At 24.6% G+C, this 20,353-nt stretch overlaps 1 protein-coding gene across 5 annotated transcripts in view; it reads left to right on the top strand.

Annotated features, from left to right (window-relative positions):
• The window catches only part of unc-13, a 347,436-nt gene that overhangs the window by 176,769 nt on the left and 150,314 nt on the right, over positions 1–20,353 (top strand). For all 5 annotated transcript variants that reach the window (XM_067268874.1, XM_067268872.1, XM_067268873.1 and 2 more), the window contains one exon: positions 17,272–17,330. In XM_067268874.1, the coding sequence (XP_067124975.1) occupies positions 17,272–17,330 (59 nt within the window). The remainder of the gene's footprint in view (positions 1–17,271; positions 17,331–20,353) is intronic.

The raw sequence follows: 20,353 nt of genomic DNA, 5'->3' as shown, positions 1-20,353 counted from the left end.
GTTTTTTATACAATATTAAGGTGGGATTATAGAAAAATTGGTTTGACTTGAAAAATTACTTAAATGTTAGAAATGTAATACAAGTACGTCTAACTAAATAACCAGGTTATTTTCAGACTGCTATAACTCAGAACTAACCTAGTTAATTAGCTTATTTGATTGAAACACTATCTTTTGCTTTTGCTAAGTCTTATGTATGTAGGCCATACATAAGATTTAGTACACTTTATTCATATTTATATGAGAAATTTTATTATTAATTTTACTCAAAAATTTGAATTTTTATTAGATTATGTAATAAGTTTACTTGATAAATTTTTATTTTGTTGTTAAAAATATTCAAATCAATGAAATATGCACCATCTTAATTCAATAATCTTTTGCCATCCCTCAGATAATTTGTTTATACTAATAGAATATACAATATCTTACGGAAATGTTTATAAAAATGCGCATTATCAAAATTGAAATGAACTTATTATACAAATTAGATATACATAAAGTAATTTTTTTTTATTTAAGATTTTTAGTTTAGTTTAGTTTGATTCACACTACAAAAAATGTAGTATATTTTGCTTTGTATTTATACTTGTTTCAAGTTGATGTCTATTGGTTTATATTTCTAAATGAAATTATATTGTAAAGTAGATATAAAATTTTCTAACATATTATTTTTTTGGTCGGTTATTTTCTTTTTTTTCTGTTATATTGAATATTTGTATTATTTTTCAACACTTAATTCCATACAATGTGAATAATTAATTATTTAAAATAAGTACTTACATTACAAAGATTATTTTCTTTGCTTTCATATGGATGAGCAATCTTTAAAAATCTAGCAATTAACAATGATGGCCATTGAAAATGACTGAAAGTGTTTATTGTTAATAATTGCTGGAGTTTTAATAGTTCTTTGTTTTGTAGTGCCAAACACTTCATTTGATTATTCATCTGACTGTATTATGGCTAATTTAATAATCAGAAACAGTATAAAGCAATTTGGTTAGAGATATGCAGTTAGGCTGCCATCTCATAATAAATTTAAAAATTAATTTATTTCTATTTATAAATTGGGATGCAATCTGAAAAGATTGTAGACCTATAAATTCCTACTGTTGTTCATCCATCTGTCCATCGTATGTCTGTCTATCTTTCTTTAATCTCAAAAATTGAGTTAGGTAGATGAAAAATGAGACCAGATATGGAAACCTTAAGGGCAAGATGCCCCAATTAAATATATATGAACTTCTGATGCAAACTGGAAGTCATGTTATTTCAATTCAAAAATTTCTCTGAAAGGTGTTAGATAGATGAACTAGCATGACTTTATTGTTAAAGGAAAAGTATGATGTGCTGTACAAGCCACTACTAATTTGAGGTGAAGAGCATATATTTTAAATTAAATAAATTAAATACATGATTAAACCTTGCAGGTTGGCATTGTGACAATGTCACAATAAATAATTGCTTGTTTAAATTTAGAATATTCTGGAAGAAAACATTGGCCCAGAGTAAGACAAAACCGTAACTCCCATCTATCATGAAGAGCATTGACAATTATGCTACCTAGACCTCCACCTGATGAGATAAAGTAGGCAGCCTAACTGCCTACTTTAGCCAAATTGTGTTATATCTAGTTATTAAATTGGCCATAATATAGCCTGATGAATAATCTGGCAGATCATTTGGCACTACAAGTGAATCAGGTTGTTGTGTATGTTACTTTGTTTTGTGTTTAGTACTTTTTGTTTCTTAGCTTTACTACATACAATATTATTGCTTATATATAGATATGCATTGTCTTGTTCTCTATTATTATTTTTGATGATTGCAAAAACAGGAATACTGGATTTATTCAAGTTTTATAAGTTGTTTTCAGTAAGTGATCTTAAGATGAGATTTTGTCTCAAATGTTTTTCATATTATTTCCAACAGTTAATATTCAGTATGGATGATGATAACCTGTATTATCCTTATTTGAACTTGCAAGGAATACAACACAGTTTTTATTTCATCTACTATTCATAATGTAAATAGTAGATGAAATAAAACTACAAACTCCAAAAAGCATGCAAATTTTTGTGATTTGTGGAAAACAGGAAACAATATTGTTGTATTCCTTGAAAGTTTGAATAAGAATATTATTTTAAACAGATTTTGGAAGCATTCTTTGACTTAAATTCCTTGTAGGAATCTAAAAGCTGTTTCAACAGTAAATGCATTGAAATTTGGTAAAACTCCTTAAAAATACAAAAAATTGTTTTTCAATTTTGACTCCAATAAAGCAATTGTTTTCGTGTTTTATTTGAACTTTTGAAGAGTTAGTGAATTAGCGAGTCTGCAACTTGACAGTTTCCATTTCTTCACATATGTTTTGGACCTGGATATTTTCTTTCCACAACTTCTCTTTTCCTATCCTCAGCTGATTTGACAGAGACATAAATATCCTTTTCAATCTGGTTTGATATCATTTTATTTGTCTTTCTATTTGAAGGGCAATCTTCCTTTTCAATTCTCTCAACAGCCTCATCTGTGATGTATTCATGCTAATGAATATTCCGTTGTAAACATTCTTATTCATTAACAAATAAACTTCTAGGAGATATGTTCCTTTAATGAAATAAAGATATATATGCATTACAATCGATAAATGTAAACGAATTAAAATGATAAAATGAATAGTCATTCATTTCTATTACTTTAATTTAATGTAGAAGGTGGTAATCACTTTAGTTACTATAAAATGATTATTTTAATCTATACAGATAATTAAATAAAAGATGAATTTTAATCGGATTCAAGATTTAATGTGGATTCAAGTATAAATAAGTCATAAATCAATCAAATTGAACAAACATATACATGTATATTAATAATAATAATAATTATTATTATTCAATAACAGACATTTTCTCTTCATCTTAGTGGCATAAATTATTTAGCAAAATTATTTTTAAATGTTCTTAAATAATAATTTATATATACATATAGTCTAATTTACAATGAAAATACTAAATATTTGAATGATTAGCAGACACTTTTAAATCAAATAACATTAAAATTAGCTGATTTATAATTTAAAATTAGTGGAAATGAGTGTAAAAATTAATAATAAATTGCCATATAAATGTAGTTTACTTATGATTATGAATTATTTAAAAACCTTTAAAATTAAAATTGAATGTTAAAAAAAAATTAAACAATAATTATATATACTTTTGTAAGAATATTTAAGAATGTTTTTGGTTTATTTTAACAATTTTATTATTGTATTATCATCACAAAAATCCATTATTTCTGTTTTGCTTTTATTCTTATTTTATTTAGCTTATTTGAAAAAAGTAAATAAATAAAACAAGGTTTGATTTCTATTTATACGATTCATTTAATTTATATTTTTATTGTAGAAAAGTCTTTAATTTTAAACACTCAATATATCATAATTTTTATTGTATTCTTGACACATTTTTTGCATGCAAAATACTTTTTAAAAATTGTAATTAAATCTTTATAAAAGATATGAATAAAATTTGTTTTCCTTATTTAAAAAAGATAAGTAAAAAGTACATTTTTGTTGCAATAAAAATTTAATTATAAATTTTTAAAAAATTTGACTTCATTCTCATACTTTTTGTAAACTTTGGTAGGGCAAAATCTTTATAAAAATGAAATTTTTAATATCCATACATAAATAATTAAAATTTTTCATTTAATCTTTATTAACTTGACTTTTTTCAATTTTGTTTTTTGATTAAAATTAAGAAGAGTTATCTCTATTTGAAAACGATTTTTAAATAATGCTAGTGAAATTTAAATATTTTTCGTTGCTTATTTCAAAACTCAATTAATTTTAATGTCAATCACAATGATTTATTACTCATTGCAATATTGGAAACAACTAAAATTGACTATCAGAATTTATATTCTCAGATGAAATTTGCTTCAGTAAATAGTTCTCGTATCAAGTAAATCGACGTTTCCTTTTGTATTGTGGTCATTTGATTTTTTTTAAACGATAATTATTAATTTTTCCATTGAATCTAAATTTGCTGAATTTTTGATAGTTAAAAAGATTTAACACATTAATTTCTTTTAAAATATCTTTTTGGTAAATTTCTTATTAAAAATTAAAGAAATACATGTCTTTGTATATAAATCATAAATGAAAATTTTAATAATTTAATAATCATTAAAATATATGTATATATATATATACACATATATATACATATATTTTAATATCGGTTTTACTGTGTCTGTATTTAATATTTTAAGATAAGCTCCTAAAAGTATCACTGTTCTAATTAAACAGGTAAAAAAAAATTATAAACATTTAAATAAATTAGTAGATCATTTATAAATGTTTATCTTTCATTAAATATTTATTGTTATCTTAAAAGGAGAGGTTAAGTTAAATGATTCTAAGTGATTTTGTACATTATTATAAATAAAACTAATACTAATACTATGTAACTTAATTAAAAATAAACAAACTGTTAAATGAATAACATAGCATTATTTAGATAAAGAAAATGAGAATTTTTAATTATGATAACAACTTTATGTAAAATGTTAAGTACCCATTATTGCTAAATCGATCTTTTTAATTATAGAAACATATTTAGTTATTTATAAATAGTAATAATTTAGCTAGAATTGTTAACTTTAACTCATTAGATATTTACTCTGAGATATTAGTTTTTTTCTAGAGTTGCCAATGTCTTCTTTTTCTGGGATTGTCCCAGATTTTTTTCTGACTGCCATTCAATGACAGGAGGAGTTCATTCTAAAATCTGTTCCTATAATGAAGTTTATTTTTCTTCTTCTACGTGTTAAATGTGTTTCTGTCACCAGCAGAATAAAAATACACATCTGTTGCTATCCTAGAATTGAAGCGTCCCAATATCTTTCGGGAAGAACACATTTTGTCTTGGATTTTATCCCCAAGTAACCGGTAACCTAGTTTTGTCTAGCTTATAAATATGAACAAAAATCTTAGTATGATCATATTTGAAAAGAAATAAACCTTTAAATTAGTAGAACATATAACATTAAGACAGTCAAAAATATTTGTCTACTGGTTTAAATCTTATTTCTTTCTAAATATATAATTTATGCTGTTCTAAGAAGTGCAGAAATATATAAAATATAAATGTGTAAGGAAAATGTGTTACATAAATTGCATTTAAAATTTTTTTATCATACGGAATTATTTTATAAAAAAATATTTTGTTTTTTTTTTATTTATAGTTTTTTACCTATATGAGATAACTCAGAAGTACTGGAAATGCAATGTCAAAAATAATCAATAAGTGTTGAATATTCCTCTTTATGTAAATGACTTCATAAATCATATATCTGTTTAAATGAAATGTAACAGAATTTTGGAATATGATAAATTATGGGAAATATTACAAATAATTTTAGATTAACCCATAATCTGTAACTAGACACTGTGTAATAAGCATAATATTAACCAAGAGGAGATTAAGTGACAAATGAGACATAATGCTGATGCAATTGTAATCTAATCATTTGAAGAATTGTGATGTCAAATCTCTCAAAATTTTAAATTCACATCTTTCATTGACAGAATGTAATTATTTTTCTAGTGCTTGTTGTTACGACTATTAAAATATATAAGAGCATAGAATTATAAATGATTTAAATGGATTTTTGATTTTTTAGCAAGATATTTAAATTCCTAAACTATTTTTAGTTTCTTTAGTCTTATAAATATTAAATAATGCATTAGAGATGTGAGTGAAATAATGTAATTATATATCATCCTGAAGTCAGTTTAATTCAATATTATTATTATTAAACCAAATATTTAACAACCTCCCTGTTTCAAAATATCTTATCACATTCTGAATTACTTTATTCAGAGAAAAGTATGCCAAAAATACATAAAATTTAACACTTCTGAAATGCAAGAAGCCATATTTAGAAAGCAATTTTAAATTAGCATTATTTTTTGGTGTAATTAGCACAATTTTTTGATGTAATTTTCAGTTAAATTATGTGTTTTTTTATTATAATTAATAGAAACTCAATTAATTATCTTTGCATTTTAAATTCATTAACTGATGGTAAATTAGTATTGATAAAATATTTGTATAATATTAATATTTAAAAAGAATTATACTAATGATATTTTTCTTAAGTATGAATTGATATTCAGAAATTATGAATTTCAAACATCATTAATTTCTAATGTAAATTTAACTTAATTAAATTTAATTTATTCATAATAAAATAGAAAATTATATATTTATATAAATGCTATTTAATTATGTTTGGAAAAAATAAAGTTGTTATTAAATTTTTAAAGTACTTCTTTCCATTATCTTTGTTTTAAATTAATTTATTTTACAAATGAATCTTTTTAAACTGAGATTACAGTTTGACATTAAAATATCGAAATTGCTGATTTTAATTGATTGGGACATGAACAAAATTTTTCGAATCATGGCAGTTGGCATGGTGCCATAATGCTCAGTGATAACATTATACTGAGTCTTTCAATTATAAAATCATTAATTTCTTTGTATACAGAACATTTGTACTACTTTAAGAATGCTCTTAAACTTTCACCTAAGTATAACCAAATTGATTGTTATAGCTTATGTTCAATGGCTGATAGCATCTAGTTATGTTACAGGTTAATAAAACCAGAAACATGGCTTTTCATTGAAAAAATGTATTTTGGCAATGGAATATTGAAAAATAATTGATGATATAATTTGTTACATTAAGTCTTTAGTTCTTTACTTGAAAGAAATATATTTTATGTACTGTTTACCATAAATAAATGTATCCAAAAAATAGTGAATCAGACAAAGAATATAATTTACGAAGCACGAGTTATTCGGTATTTAAGCATTTTGACCCATGCAACTTGGTTTTAGTTTAGACACTTTAAATTCTTATTCTTTATTTTTTGGATGTTGGCTTTTCATTAATATTCTGAAGCTGATTTAAATATTTGTTTACTGAAATGTTTTTTAAAACTAGATACAAATTCAGACTTAAAATGTCAATTTAGAATAACAATACAATAATGTGAAAAGAAATCAATAAAAGGATTGCTATTTTAAGCTGATGTTTTGTGACTTGTTATAAAAAATTCGATGAACAAAAGTTTTAAGACATTAGAAAACAAATGATTATTGTTTGATAATAAGAGATACATAAGAATAATAAAACATATCTAAATATTACTCTAAACTTATAAAATACTGAATATTTTAAGTGAAATATTTCTTAAATTAGTAGTAGTAAAACTTTCTTTTTTTTTGTAATTTTTAGTAACAGTGATGATATCTATTAATTTTAACCAGTTTAATAGAGTATATTATAGAAGTTGATAATATAAGAAACAATTGAAAAGCATTATTAAGTATTTAAATTAAAATTTTCTTGTATTTACGATGGTTTTAATTTTAAATGAAATATATGTTAAGAAAAAGAATTTAGGATAAAGAAAGGAATAACATAATTATGAATTCAAAATGAATTAATTTTCTTTAAAGTACGCATATATTTTAATTTAGAACAGATTTAACATTCACGCACCATAAAATTAACTTTACCTATGAAGGTTTCTTAGACTTTTGCGTACAAAATTAATTTCATAATGGTTAGTAACTAGATTTATTCTTCTTTAATATAATTTCCTTTCATTCCAATAAATTGTTGATTGCTACTCAACACTTTAATGATTTTTGTCTCTCTTGAGAAAGCCTATTGATTTAAAAGTTGATATCCATTAGCTGTGATGATACAATCTGAAAAAAAACCCATGATTTTATCTTCATTCATATTAAAAAAATCTTAACTTGGATTGTACATAAACAATTCTCATGATATAAATGTTAAAAACTTTTTTATTTTACAGAAATTTAATATTAATTTTGTGACAGAGATAAAGAATGTAATGGGAATAGTCTTGAGAGATGATATTTTAGCATATAAATCTGCAAGAAAAACAAAATATATTTTTCGTATATTAAATTTTGTTTATAGATACAAATTAAAACCATTTTGCATTCAGAAATAATTAACAAAATCATAAAACTTAATTAAATATTCTACAGAATACTGGCAATTACAATTTTTCATATCTTTACTTAAAAGAATAAACTAAAATTCATAGAAAAGACATAATTAGTTACAGCATAAACCAGATTTATGAGTAACATATTGAATATTCCAATATTTAAACTTTCAAAACACATTTATCTTCCAGTGTAGTTCTTAATTGTAACCTTGAAACAATTAACATTAATTGTATCATATACATTTTCATAACTGAATAACAAAAATATTATATTGTCTGCATTTCAGCAATTATAATGTTAGTCAGTAATATAATTATAAGAATATAATAATTGAGGTTTTATTGGAATTATTTGAATATTTCAGAAGTTTATAGATAAGTAAACTATTCAACTTCATTATGCTGCTGTTATTTACAAACATTTGCTTGATTTTAAAATTGAATATACAGAAGAATCTGCTTGTTGTAATTATAGTAATTGTTATCATTCATTAATGTTATCAGAACAAGCATATCCCAAAACATATAAACTAAAATATACTATAATATCTTTGTTTAATTGTAATCAGAATTTGGTTATAGTTCTCATTATTTTTAAGGTAGGTAGATATTTTTAAGCTGTTTTTTCTCACTATGAGTCTCAACATACAGCTGATAATGCACAATCATTATCAGCTATTGTTGTCATTCTTAAACATGATTTCCAGTTGTGATAGTCATGCGAGGCAGTGCACAACAAAATAACAACAATTATTTATTTATTTTTTTCATGTGATTGGCAATATACAGGATTCTTTTGGATTCCAACTCTCAATGTTATACAATATCCCAAACTGGAGTGAGGAATTGAGCGAATACAGAACAAAAGAACACGCTCGCGACAAATAAGAAAAGACGAACTTGTAATTTAATGACTAACTTAAACTAAATTATAAACTAAAAAGGAAAGAATAGCAAGAAGTTTTAGTATGATAGAGGAATACCTGGGTTCTCTGTTTGGTATTGACGGTCTTCTGGTGGGGAATCACTCTAAATTGTTTCTCACTGATATTTTTTAGATCTCTTTGAAGATTCTCCTTATACAAGGAATGTTGTCTCTCTCTCTCTTTACGTTAGCAGGGTTCTTTCTCTTTCTGTAGGCCACCTTTGTCTCCCTTTGTTTTTCTAGATGACGAGCAGGAGAGTAACTTTTGCACATCTACCTTTACTGAGAGTCCGACCCAAGAATGAACCTTCTTATTGTTCTAGTAGCCTCAAGGACTTTACTTCCCATTGTTAACATGGTTTGGGGACAAGGTTACCCTACCCACAAGAAGGAATGTTAATAGAAAATTTTAGAAAACAAAAGGAAGAAAGAAAACTTAAAACTAAACTTATATCTAATATATACATTAATATGGTGTATTGCCACACAGTGCTTTAAACATTAAACAATAATTGTTTTAAGTATTATATGTTTACAGTACAGTTTAAATTGTTTTACATTTCTTACTTTATATTTTAGCTGTTAAAGGTGATACTACAAAAAAGATAGTAATCAAACAACTTTGAATGAATTATTATTATTATTATTATTATTATTAATATATAATAGTAATTAAATGAATAATATAAAGATTTATTAATTATAATAGTAATAATATTTATTATTATTATTATTATTATTATTAATAAATCTTTTGTTATTCATATTTTTAAATTAATTGCCTTAACCCCATCCCTCTCTTCCAGTATAGATATCATTTATGGACAGCCCCTTACAAGGAATATAATTTAATTACCTGAGGATGTCCGTTTTAATTGGGCAAAAACATTCATATTAGTAAACTCTCTTGTAATGTTAAACTAGTATTGGTGTTTGAGATAGTTTTTATTAAATTATATTTTCAGTAATTGGTTTGGGGGCCATTTATTACGAATATGGTTTAAGAGGGAAAAGGGGTCTTGAAAAGTATATCATTTGTATATGATGGGGAAGGAGGAGGTCAAGGCATTATCCACATAGCCTTTTTTTTAGTGGTATTAGATATTAGTGTCATACAAATTTATTTTTATAGGCCTGCGTACTAGTTATGTGAATGAACTATCAGTTAAAAAAATATTTGCAGAACTTTATAAAGTTATTTCTTCAATGTTAAAGGTTGGGGTCCATGAACATATTAAAGGGTTGCCAAAAATACACCATTGTATGCAACAGGAATAGGAGAGAGTCAACAGTGGTTCAAAAACTGTACAGATAATTAATGGATGTCCATGTCCAAGTGAGAATAAATTAATCAAATAAAATAATCTTTATGAAATGTAAGCTTGAGAAAATTGTGTTTGAATTTTAGATTTTTTCTCTAACTTCATCTAGAAAATTATATTTTTCTTTGTGTTGAATTTTTCATTTATTTCTAAAATGTAAGTTCTTTTGCATAACATATTCCAAAGATATTTTAAATCTTCACAGATGATGATATTTATTTACTGAGACTACGCTATTTAGATTTAAAATCCTTTAATGTAGTTTAATGTTTCTCTTCAAAGCTCCATTTAATTATGAGTCATTTAACTATGTTTATTATTATTATTTCCATTAAGTATATTACTATCCACAAAAATAAAGCACAAAGATTTAAAAGTTTTTGATGTATTATTATTTTTGAAACCTTGTTGAAGCCAGACATTTATTTCTATAGTTATTTAAATTTTGTTTTAATTTTTTTTCGTGTGCTTTTCATAGTATCAAAGAATTTTAATACAAAAATTTAATTTATTTTTAATTGTCTACAATTTATAATGAGTATATAATTATAATTTTATAATTATAAACTCATTTGCAATTGTAATTAATTATATTACAGGTATTATATATAATAGTTATAGCATATTAACTTAATTATTTTTATATAAAATAATTTTATTTTATATAAATATTAATACTGTATTTAATAATTATAATTGAATATTCTAATTTTTTAATTAACATTACCCCTTTTATAAAATAACTTTTAAAAATCTTAATTAATAATTTTAATTTAATCTATTATAGGAACTAGATATAAGTTCTGTTTTTATTGCAAATAGTTTTTCTAAGAATGACTTCATAAGTATGAAATGTAAAGATGAAAGTTACTCATTCAATATTAACTGTAAATATTTGATTATTACATAGAAGAATGATTATTATTTAATTTTATTTGGCCATAAATACTTTTCCAGGAAAAGAAATATTAATTTTTTGAATACTGCAAAAGGTTAAGGATTACAATTATTGAATAAATGATCAACAAATAGTAACTTTTTAAAATTTTATTTGACACAGGAGAATTTTGTAATGTATTGTATGTGTTATTTGTCTCAAAATTAGTCACTGAAGAAGATAAATTTGTAAATGTCTAAAACATTTGAATTTTGAATATATATTCTTATTTCTTATACTTTTATGAATGTGATTAATAAATTTATTAATACATTTTGAAAGACACAAAACTTACAGATGACACACATTGGAATAGCCACATCATGCATAAGACTATAACACATTACATTGGATTGCAACTTTTATCACAGATCAGTATGTCAACATATCCAAAAAGTTTGTACACAAACATAAATTATTACAAACTGAGGAACTGTACAGTACAACATTGGATGAGGGGGTCAAGATTTCCTGAAAGGATGGAAGTAATGCCCAGAAGCATGATTATTTGCTTTGTTTTTCTTAAGACAGATTGGCTGGGTCTTCTGGTAAGATGACAGCGTGTGATTGGTTGAGAAATTCCTTGGCTCTGCATAAGAACACAGTTGACAGCAGCGAACCCCCCTACTTCTGCTTTAATGGAAGAGTTTACCTACAAAAGCAGAACTTTTCATGAGATAGCTTGAACACAGAAGACAAGAAGTTTGTCCTATGCAGGGAGGAAGACTACTTACGCAGGGCAAAGGATTTTCTCAACCAATCACATACTGTCATCTTACTGGAAGACCCAACCCTATCTGTCTTAAGAAAAACAAAGAAGATAATCTCACTTCCAGGCATTAGTTCTGTTTTTTCGGGATGCCTTGATCCCCCATCCAATGTTGCTTGCCCAAGGCTTTTCTTTGAAGCCAAAACTGTACTACAAATATACATTTCAGATGGTCAAAAAAACAACACACACAAAATAGTGTGACCATGCCATTATCACAGACAAAACAATACATCACAACTGACCAGAAATCACATTTATTGACTGACAAAACTAAATCACATCATAGACATGGTTGTATCAAACACCCACAACATACAGTATATATATATATATATATATATATATACACACACTGAAAAAATTAGTAAATACTTGGAACTTGTCCAAGAAATAAAGCATTTGTGGAGATTGGATAAGGTACTTATTGAGCCTGTAATCCTTTTTGCATCACACCACATACACTAAAGTCTAGAAACATTAATGCTTAACAACAGTAGACACATTGTGCTACAGAAAGTTGCCGTACTAAACACATGTCACATAATTAGAAAATTCATAAACACAGATGATGCACATAATTTCAAATTAAAATGACAGATGGTATATTTTACAGTTTAAAATATGGAAGAAACTGAGTTGTTTTTTGATGATGACTGGACAAGACGAAAGAATGAAGACAAGTTAGTTTCTTCCATATTTTAAATTGAGAAATATACTGTCTGCCATTTTAATTTGAAATTATATACTGAAAGATTTTAATTTTAATATATATATATTAAAATTAAAATCTTTCAGTATATTCACTAGGTGATAAGCTGAAATATTTTAATATATATATATATTAAAATATTTCAGCTTGTCACCTAGTGAATTTTTTAAACTGTTTTACATAATCTTGCATAAGCATAGCCTCAATAAAAAGGACATCTCTGTGAAGAAAAACAGATGACACAGTTTACATGAACAGCATGTAAGCGTAATAATAGTTAATTCTGTAGTTATTTTTTGATCTTAGTCTGGCATAGCATTAAGCACAACTGCAGTATTTATAAGCCTAGCAGGATACACTCCATCAACACCATCATACTAAAGAGTTTTTTTTTTTTTATCGAAAAAATGTATAAACATGATTATTTGCATTGATGAAAAAGTATTAAATTTTTTTGTGTGATAAAGAACAGATATTAAATTTCTTGTTTTAAAAGTTTTTACAAATTATTTTTACTATTAATATAAGAAAAGTGATATTTTTATTATATTATATACATTATATTTAATAAAAAATAATTAAAAAATAATTATGTAGTTCTTTTTATATCAACTGGATAGAAGATATTGATTTATTTTGAATATTATTAAGTAAAATGAGGAATCAGATTTTTATAAATATAAATTGGATTTTTCAAATTCTTTAGAAAAGTATCATGTAAATAAAATTAATATAAGAATGATTTGTTACAAATATTCTACTTGCTTACTTTATTTATCATTAGCTTTTGTAAAATATAAATAATAAATAAATTTTATATATAAAATGTATACATGTATTTCCTGAAGTTTGAAAAAAGTAGAAAAATAAAAATCCTAATGTATAATCAGCTGTGTGTATTTCTGCGGCATATACATTTTCAGCTTTTTGACAGGTTTGTGATAGAGATATAATGTAAAATACAAATTTAAATGGGTTGTTTTTTTATATATTTGCTCATATGTTAATTTTGTTAAATAATATTGTTTGTGAGTGTTGAAGAAAAAAGGATTAAGATAATTTCAAATTCTTCTATTTTTAATTATTAAAATGGTGAGTCTTTATAATTTAATTTAATAATTAAGGATTTGAAAGTAATTTTATTATGACTAAATGGAAAATTTAAATAGCTGTTTAACTTAAAATGATAAAACTATAATTACAATTTTAATAAGGTTTATAAATACAATATATAATACTGATTTGTAATTGAAAAAAGCAGCTTTATATTTATATTTATAGTACAAATAAATCAAATTTGAGTAGCCAAAATTTAAAATTCTAACTGAATTTGGTTTGTTGATTTTGTATTTAAAAATTGAAATATTTCCATCAGAATGTAAATTGTTGTACTGTGAATGTTTGAATATTGTATAAACATTGCTAAATTTTTAAAAATTGAGAAATTAAATGGAAATGTTTGTATCGAATTATTTTTGAGTTGAAATAATGTATTTTAATTTTAATAGTTTTTCTACAAAAAGTAAAATGAGTGTATTAAAATTAAATGAAAGTCTTGCATATTATTCTTCAATGTTTGCTATTTTTTGTGAATTTGTTTTGCAGTCTCTTTTGAGTTATTATGTATATAGGATGAAAATTATATATTTTTTCACCATTCTGTTAATATTATATGTATTATTTTCCTTAAAAGTGCTTTTTTAATATAATGTTTTTAAAGTTTTTATTACCTAGCACATTGTTATTTCTCTTCTTTTTCTTTAGGATTTCTATCTTTTAAGTTTCCTTAACTGAATTCTTGTTGTTTAGTAGTTTCTTGCATTTTTCTTTTCCATTATATCTTCTTTCAAAGTACATGTTCATTCATTTCAATTACAGTTTTGTTCTTTTCTTCTACTCTGTTTTTCATTTCATCATTAATTTCAGAAGTTTTTCTTTTCGTATCTTTTCTCGTATGCCATACCATCTTAGTTATCTTTGCCCATGTTTTACTGTATGTTTTTCTTCATCTTCTCCTTTTTGTTATTTTCTTATTTCTTATTGTCTCTAATCTAAAAATTTTAAGTGACTTTCTTCATAAATCTGTGTTCAACAACAAGCAACTTAAAGTTCATGTTTCTTTCATTATAAGATGCTTTGAATAAAAGCATTAAAAATGAGCATTTTACTTTCTATAGGATGATATTATCCATTGTACTAAATTTTACATCCCAGTGACTTCATTACTTATTCTTTTTAGTATTATCATATTTGAAGATCTGTTATTTTTCATTATGGACTCTAAATATTGAAATGGTGTTCTATTCTCTAAATTTTGAGTTTTTCTAATTCTGTCTTTAGTATCTTCAGTATTATCAATGATCATATGCACAGTTTTAAATGCAATTTCATTCTTATTCATTCATTCCCTTATGTCAGTTAACTGTTTTTCTAATTCATCTTGAATAATCTGTATTTGATTTCTACAAACAGCAAGTTATAAATCGATATCTTGGCGATATCAATGGCAATATCAGTAATAGATATCTGTTACTGATATTGCCATTTTATCATATTTTTTTGCTATTCCCTTAGAAGATATATATCCATGTAAATCTTTAACAAGTTAGGAGATAAATAATCTTCTAGAAATCTTTACTTATTAGGTCATTTCTTTTAGAATCTCAAATGCTTGTAAAATTTTGTTAATGAAAAAAATCTGTTTTAATTTTTTTCTTCTATAACTTTTTTTATATCACTTTTAATCCTTATCCCTTTTTCAATTTTACATGTATATCCTTTCCTAGAAAAAAATTTTTTTGTTGCTGTCATAATTTTATTGACATTTTTTTTTTTAGCTTCAAGATAAATTTTTCTATTATTTTCTTGCTTTCAATTAAATCACCATAAGTAATTTTTTGACTTTTTTTTTATAAATTACTTTTTATGATCTATTATTCATTTCTTTTACTTTTCTTTTAATATCTAATGCTTTATATGTTACTTTTTTCTCAAATATCTGTAATTGCCTTTTACTTTTTATCATAATTATTATGTAATTCTTTATTCGTAGTGCTTTAATGCTTGTATTTTGTAGTAAGTCTAATAAATTTCATGGGTTCCTTTGTTTTAACAATCTTCTTTTGTTTTTGCTGTTTATTTAGTTAGCTTTTTATTTTATATTAATCCAGAGTGTGAATATTGAACTTTGTGGAGATACTGATTTGATCTATATGCAGTTCCTCTAAAATCTCTTATATTTTGCAATTTAGTTGAAATAAAATTGTTTTATTAATATGCTACCAATGATTACAGATGTTTTTTTACTTTGGTTCTTTTGGTTTCAGGTAACCTTACGGATATATTTATGATGAAAGTATTTTTAATTTTCAGTTAAAATTATTTACATAACTATATAAATCTTTTGCTATTGTTGTTTCTTTCATTCATTCCAAATCTTCTAATAATTTCATTATATATTTATTGCATTATTCAGGCATATCAGGTTATTTAATATAAGAATCTTTTCTTTTGTATTTCCTAATACAATTCTCAATGAATTCTAGAGTTCATATGTATCACCTGATTAAAAAAAAATTTTTTTAAGTTAGACATAAATTCTTATGAGGATGACATCCCTCGATTATAATTTCATAGCTAGTTATATTATTATTTCATTTATGAAGTTCTCTCCTGTAATAATTTTTCTTACATTTCTTTAACACGGTGGAGGGTCTTGCTGTTTTTTTTCCCCCAGTACTACTACAGAAATGGATGTAATTATCAAGCAATTCATTGCCTCTTTCTTTTTTTTCATTTTCAATAAAACAGTCCCATAGGTGTATTTGATCAATTTTCTTCCATTATTAAGCCACATCCCAGGAAATAAAAGCTGTATTTGTATTCATAGTCTTTTAGACTATCCCATCTTTCCAATTGTTGATTTTATAACAAAATTTTTTTTATATTGGTTGGGAAAGTAGCTGATGTGCTGACATTTGTGGGAAGCTTAATGTCTAGACATTATTCTCAGATCTGTTTAAAAAGTTGGTAAACTTGTCAAGAATTAAAATCTCTACTAGTCTTGATCTTGAATACAGGCTCATCATGGCTTCTTATCCAGTTATAAATTAATTTATATCAAAATAAAGATATAATTGAGGAGGACATCTTTACTAGAAAAAAGAATGAATTGATGTTTTTTGAAGAGTTTTAAAAATTTGATAAATATTAAACAAAGACTAAAGTGATCAATAAGTGATACTTATTGATCACTTTGTTATTGTCCTCATATACTTGTTCATACATAATATATAAGCATTTATGTACAGTACACTGTATATAAATATTAATATATGGATGGTAAAATGAAATTGGTTACAAAAATAAAGGAAGAGACAAAACTGTTATATATTAAAATTAGCAAATTTTTTATTGATGGTGATTATAAATATAAAAAGATAGCTAATAAAGATTTAACTTCTTTTAATGAATTACTTAATCAATTTAAAGTTTTATTACTTCCTACAATTTATTAACAATAAATTAAACATTAAATATTACAGAGTGGAAATGCATTGCGAGGTAGTTCTGAAAGTAGAAGTTTATGGCCAAAGAATGGAGGGTGAGTTTTTAAGAATTATATTATTCCAGTAAAATCTTATTTTATTAATAAACATTTCTAATATTTTAAAAATAATATTTAAATATTAGATGATATATTTAAAGTAACAAAATTATTTTTATTTATAAAATAATGAATGTTTATTATATTTTAAACAAATTTAATTTACACTTCATAAGTCTTTTTTTAAACATGACTTTTACTTAATTGATAATGTAAAAACAATATCGAAATTAATGAAAATACTAACGAATAAATGAATAAATTCATTAATCGGATTTTAAATTAGTTATCATAACAACAGAAAATCAATGTAGCTTTGAGCAATATATACATAATCTGTCTGCTAATAGATAGATATCAATAGAATGACAGTAATTATGTCAGATTTTAGTTTTCACAATTTAACTAATTGGACATAAAGTTAAATTATTTTTACTTTTTATGTCTTCTTTTAAGAAATTTTCGCTAACATTAATAATTGTTTTCAAACTGAGATAGACAATGTGTTATATTTAAAGACAAATTTATAATTTATTAATTTTTATTATTGACTCTGAATACGTAAATGTGTATTGTATATATGAAATTAAATTTTAATGAACTGTTCACTATAATTAATAAAGTTTAATGGAATTTATTTCAATAGATATCTTAAAATGATAATAATTAATTAAATTTCTTAATAAATTTTTCCAATACTAACTTGGATGTACAGTGAAAACTGCTTAGGCGACCATCTGCATTTGATAGGTGTACCGTAGACCTACAGTATTTTCCTTAGAGGTATAAAATATTGTACATGATACAATTAATTGGCTGATCTCATTGTTTGATAAAATTTATTTTATTTATTTATTTTTTGACGCTCATAAACAGTATTTGTACAATAAATAGTTTCTGTATCAACCTACCTTATTTCCACAATATTTTTAGAAAAATAATATCTAAGTAATTTTTGCATGCAAAATATTCAAAAAACAATAAATGCATTAATGCAAAAATTAGTTTTACAGGCAACCTTTTTTTTTTCGATTCCGCGATTGTCATTGGACAATTGCGGAGTGTAATGAAATCATATTATGAGAAAAAATAATAAAATCGTTTTATTATTAATTAATAATTTCTCTTATTGTACTTAAGAAAATATTAAATATTAAAGTTAAAATAAGATTAAACTAATGAAAACCAAAACCAAAGTGATGGAGAGATACGACACGCTTGTATATCGATGATATAATACACGTAACTGAAAAGAACAAAGTTGAATTAATTAAGTCAGAAAAAAGAAAATGTGCGTTATAATTGAGAAAATGCAAGTATTGTATTAATCTTTAAAATACAGTAAATACTTCAGTTTGACTTCTGTTATCGTCATGCCCAAGTGATCTCACTACTAATTTTGTGAAAACAAAGGGTGATCCATGCATATTCCAGCTCAGTTTCTCGTTCTGTGAGCATTACTCCGTGACAGCTTACCATTAGCCAACATTTCTGTTCCCTGAACACTGGGAGTTCAGTCGTGGGTTTGCGTTTTGCCAGGACAGGCTAGTCACATGGAGTTTTCCAGGTTTTATCTATGTCTGTAATGTCTGAATAGGGGCCAGTGACTCTTAAATGGACCTCCCGAAAGGCATTATTCCCTGCGATATGACCATCATAAATGCATACAACTACCATTACATAACAATTACATCACACTTTACCATGGGGCGATGCAGGCTAGAAGCTCATGTCCAACTAACTTCTACAAGACAAGACATTACACCATGCGTCTAGCCAAACAATTCCATTGCTTTCCTTTAGATTAGTTTTTTTTTAATATTAATGTCTTACTGCTTTTAGTATTTAACACTATATTAATTCTCTATAAAATGTGATTTTGGTATGTATTTTGGACTGTCTAGAACAAATTAATTGGATTTACATTGATTCATATGGAAATAATTGCCTTGGTTTTTGTTGGTTTTGGATTTTGTCGATTGTTTTCGAACGAATTATTGACAAAAACTGAGGTATCACTGTATTGGTATTAAATCTGTCTTATAAAATCACCACTACTACTGTAAATTGAGTTATCTAATAATAATAATAATATACAATACCAATATAGCTCCATCGTTGAAAAAATTCACTTATTTTTGCTCACCTCGAGTTTTGTTTAGTAGAAATGGCTAAAAAGTGTGCAAAATATGTATGGAAATATGATATCATAGCACCACCTGTGTTGGACGACCACCTGTCTAAAAGATCACTTTGTAAAGGAACCTTGGGTGGTTGCCATAGACAGGTTTTACTGTATTTCTTTTTTAAGAACAAATTTTAATTATTTCTGATAAAACTGTCTTAAATATAATCTATTCTAAAGAATATATACTGTATTCCTGTTAATTGCATTTCTACAATATAAATTTATTTCAGATTCTGTTGAGTTAATCAAAGAATTTCCTCATTATTTAACAAATATTTTATTATAAACTTGACAATTTTTAATTATTGATATTGAGTAATTGTATTTTTGATAATAAGTTATAAATTTTTGTCCTCTGTTTCAAAATTAAGATATAATAGAAAGAATTTATTCTCATGATTATCATATATTTTAAAAAGGTAGTGTTCCATATACTGTGTATCATCCAGTCACAGAATATTAAATAACTCTTGAATAAATTTACTACATAAAATATTTTTATTCAGAGTTAGAGAAAAGAAATGTATTTTGCTAGAATCAGAAAGTAGAAAAAAATCTTTGTGGTCAAATTAGGTAAGGACATTTTTAACAATTGCATGGATACATATGTCTTAATAAAAGAGATTTCATTTGCATTTTCTAAGATATTTATAAAAAAAGATAAAAGGTTTTAATTTTATTTTACTACAGTAAAATTACTATCAAGTTGAATATTTTATCAAAATATCACCCTCTTGACTCAACTTTATAGCTTTTATGAACTTATAAACATGTTTTGTTTTAAAAGAGAGATGAATTGTTTTTGTAAATCCCAAAACACTTTATTACTATA

The sequence above is a fragment of the Centruroides vittatus genome, unplaced genomic scaffold (assembly GCF_030686945.1).
Source record: "Centruroides vittatus isolate TY-2023 unplaced genomic scaffold, ASM3068694v2 contig_341, whole genome shotgun sequence".
NCBI lineage: Eukaryota > Metazoa > Arthropoda > Arachnida > Scorpiones > Buthidae > Centruroides > Centruroides vittatus.
The sequence above is the reverse complement of the archived record's forward strand: the minus strand, read 5'-3'. Positions and strand labels throughout refer to the sequence as shown.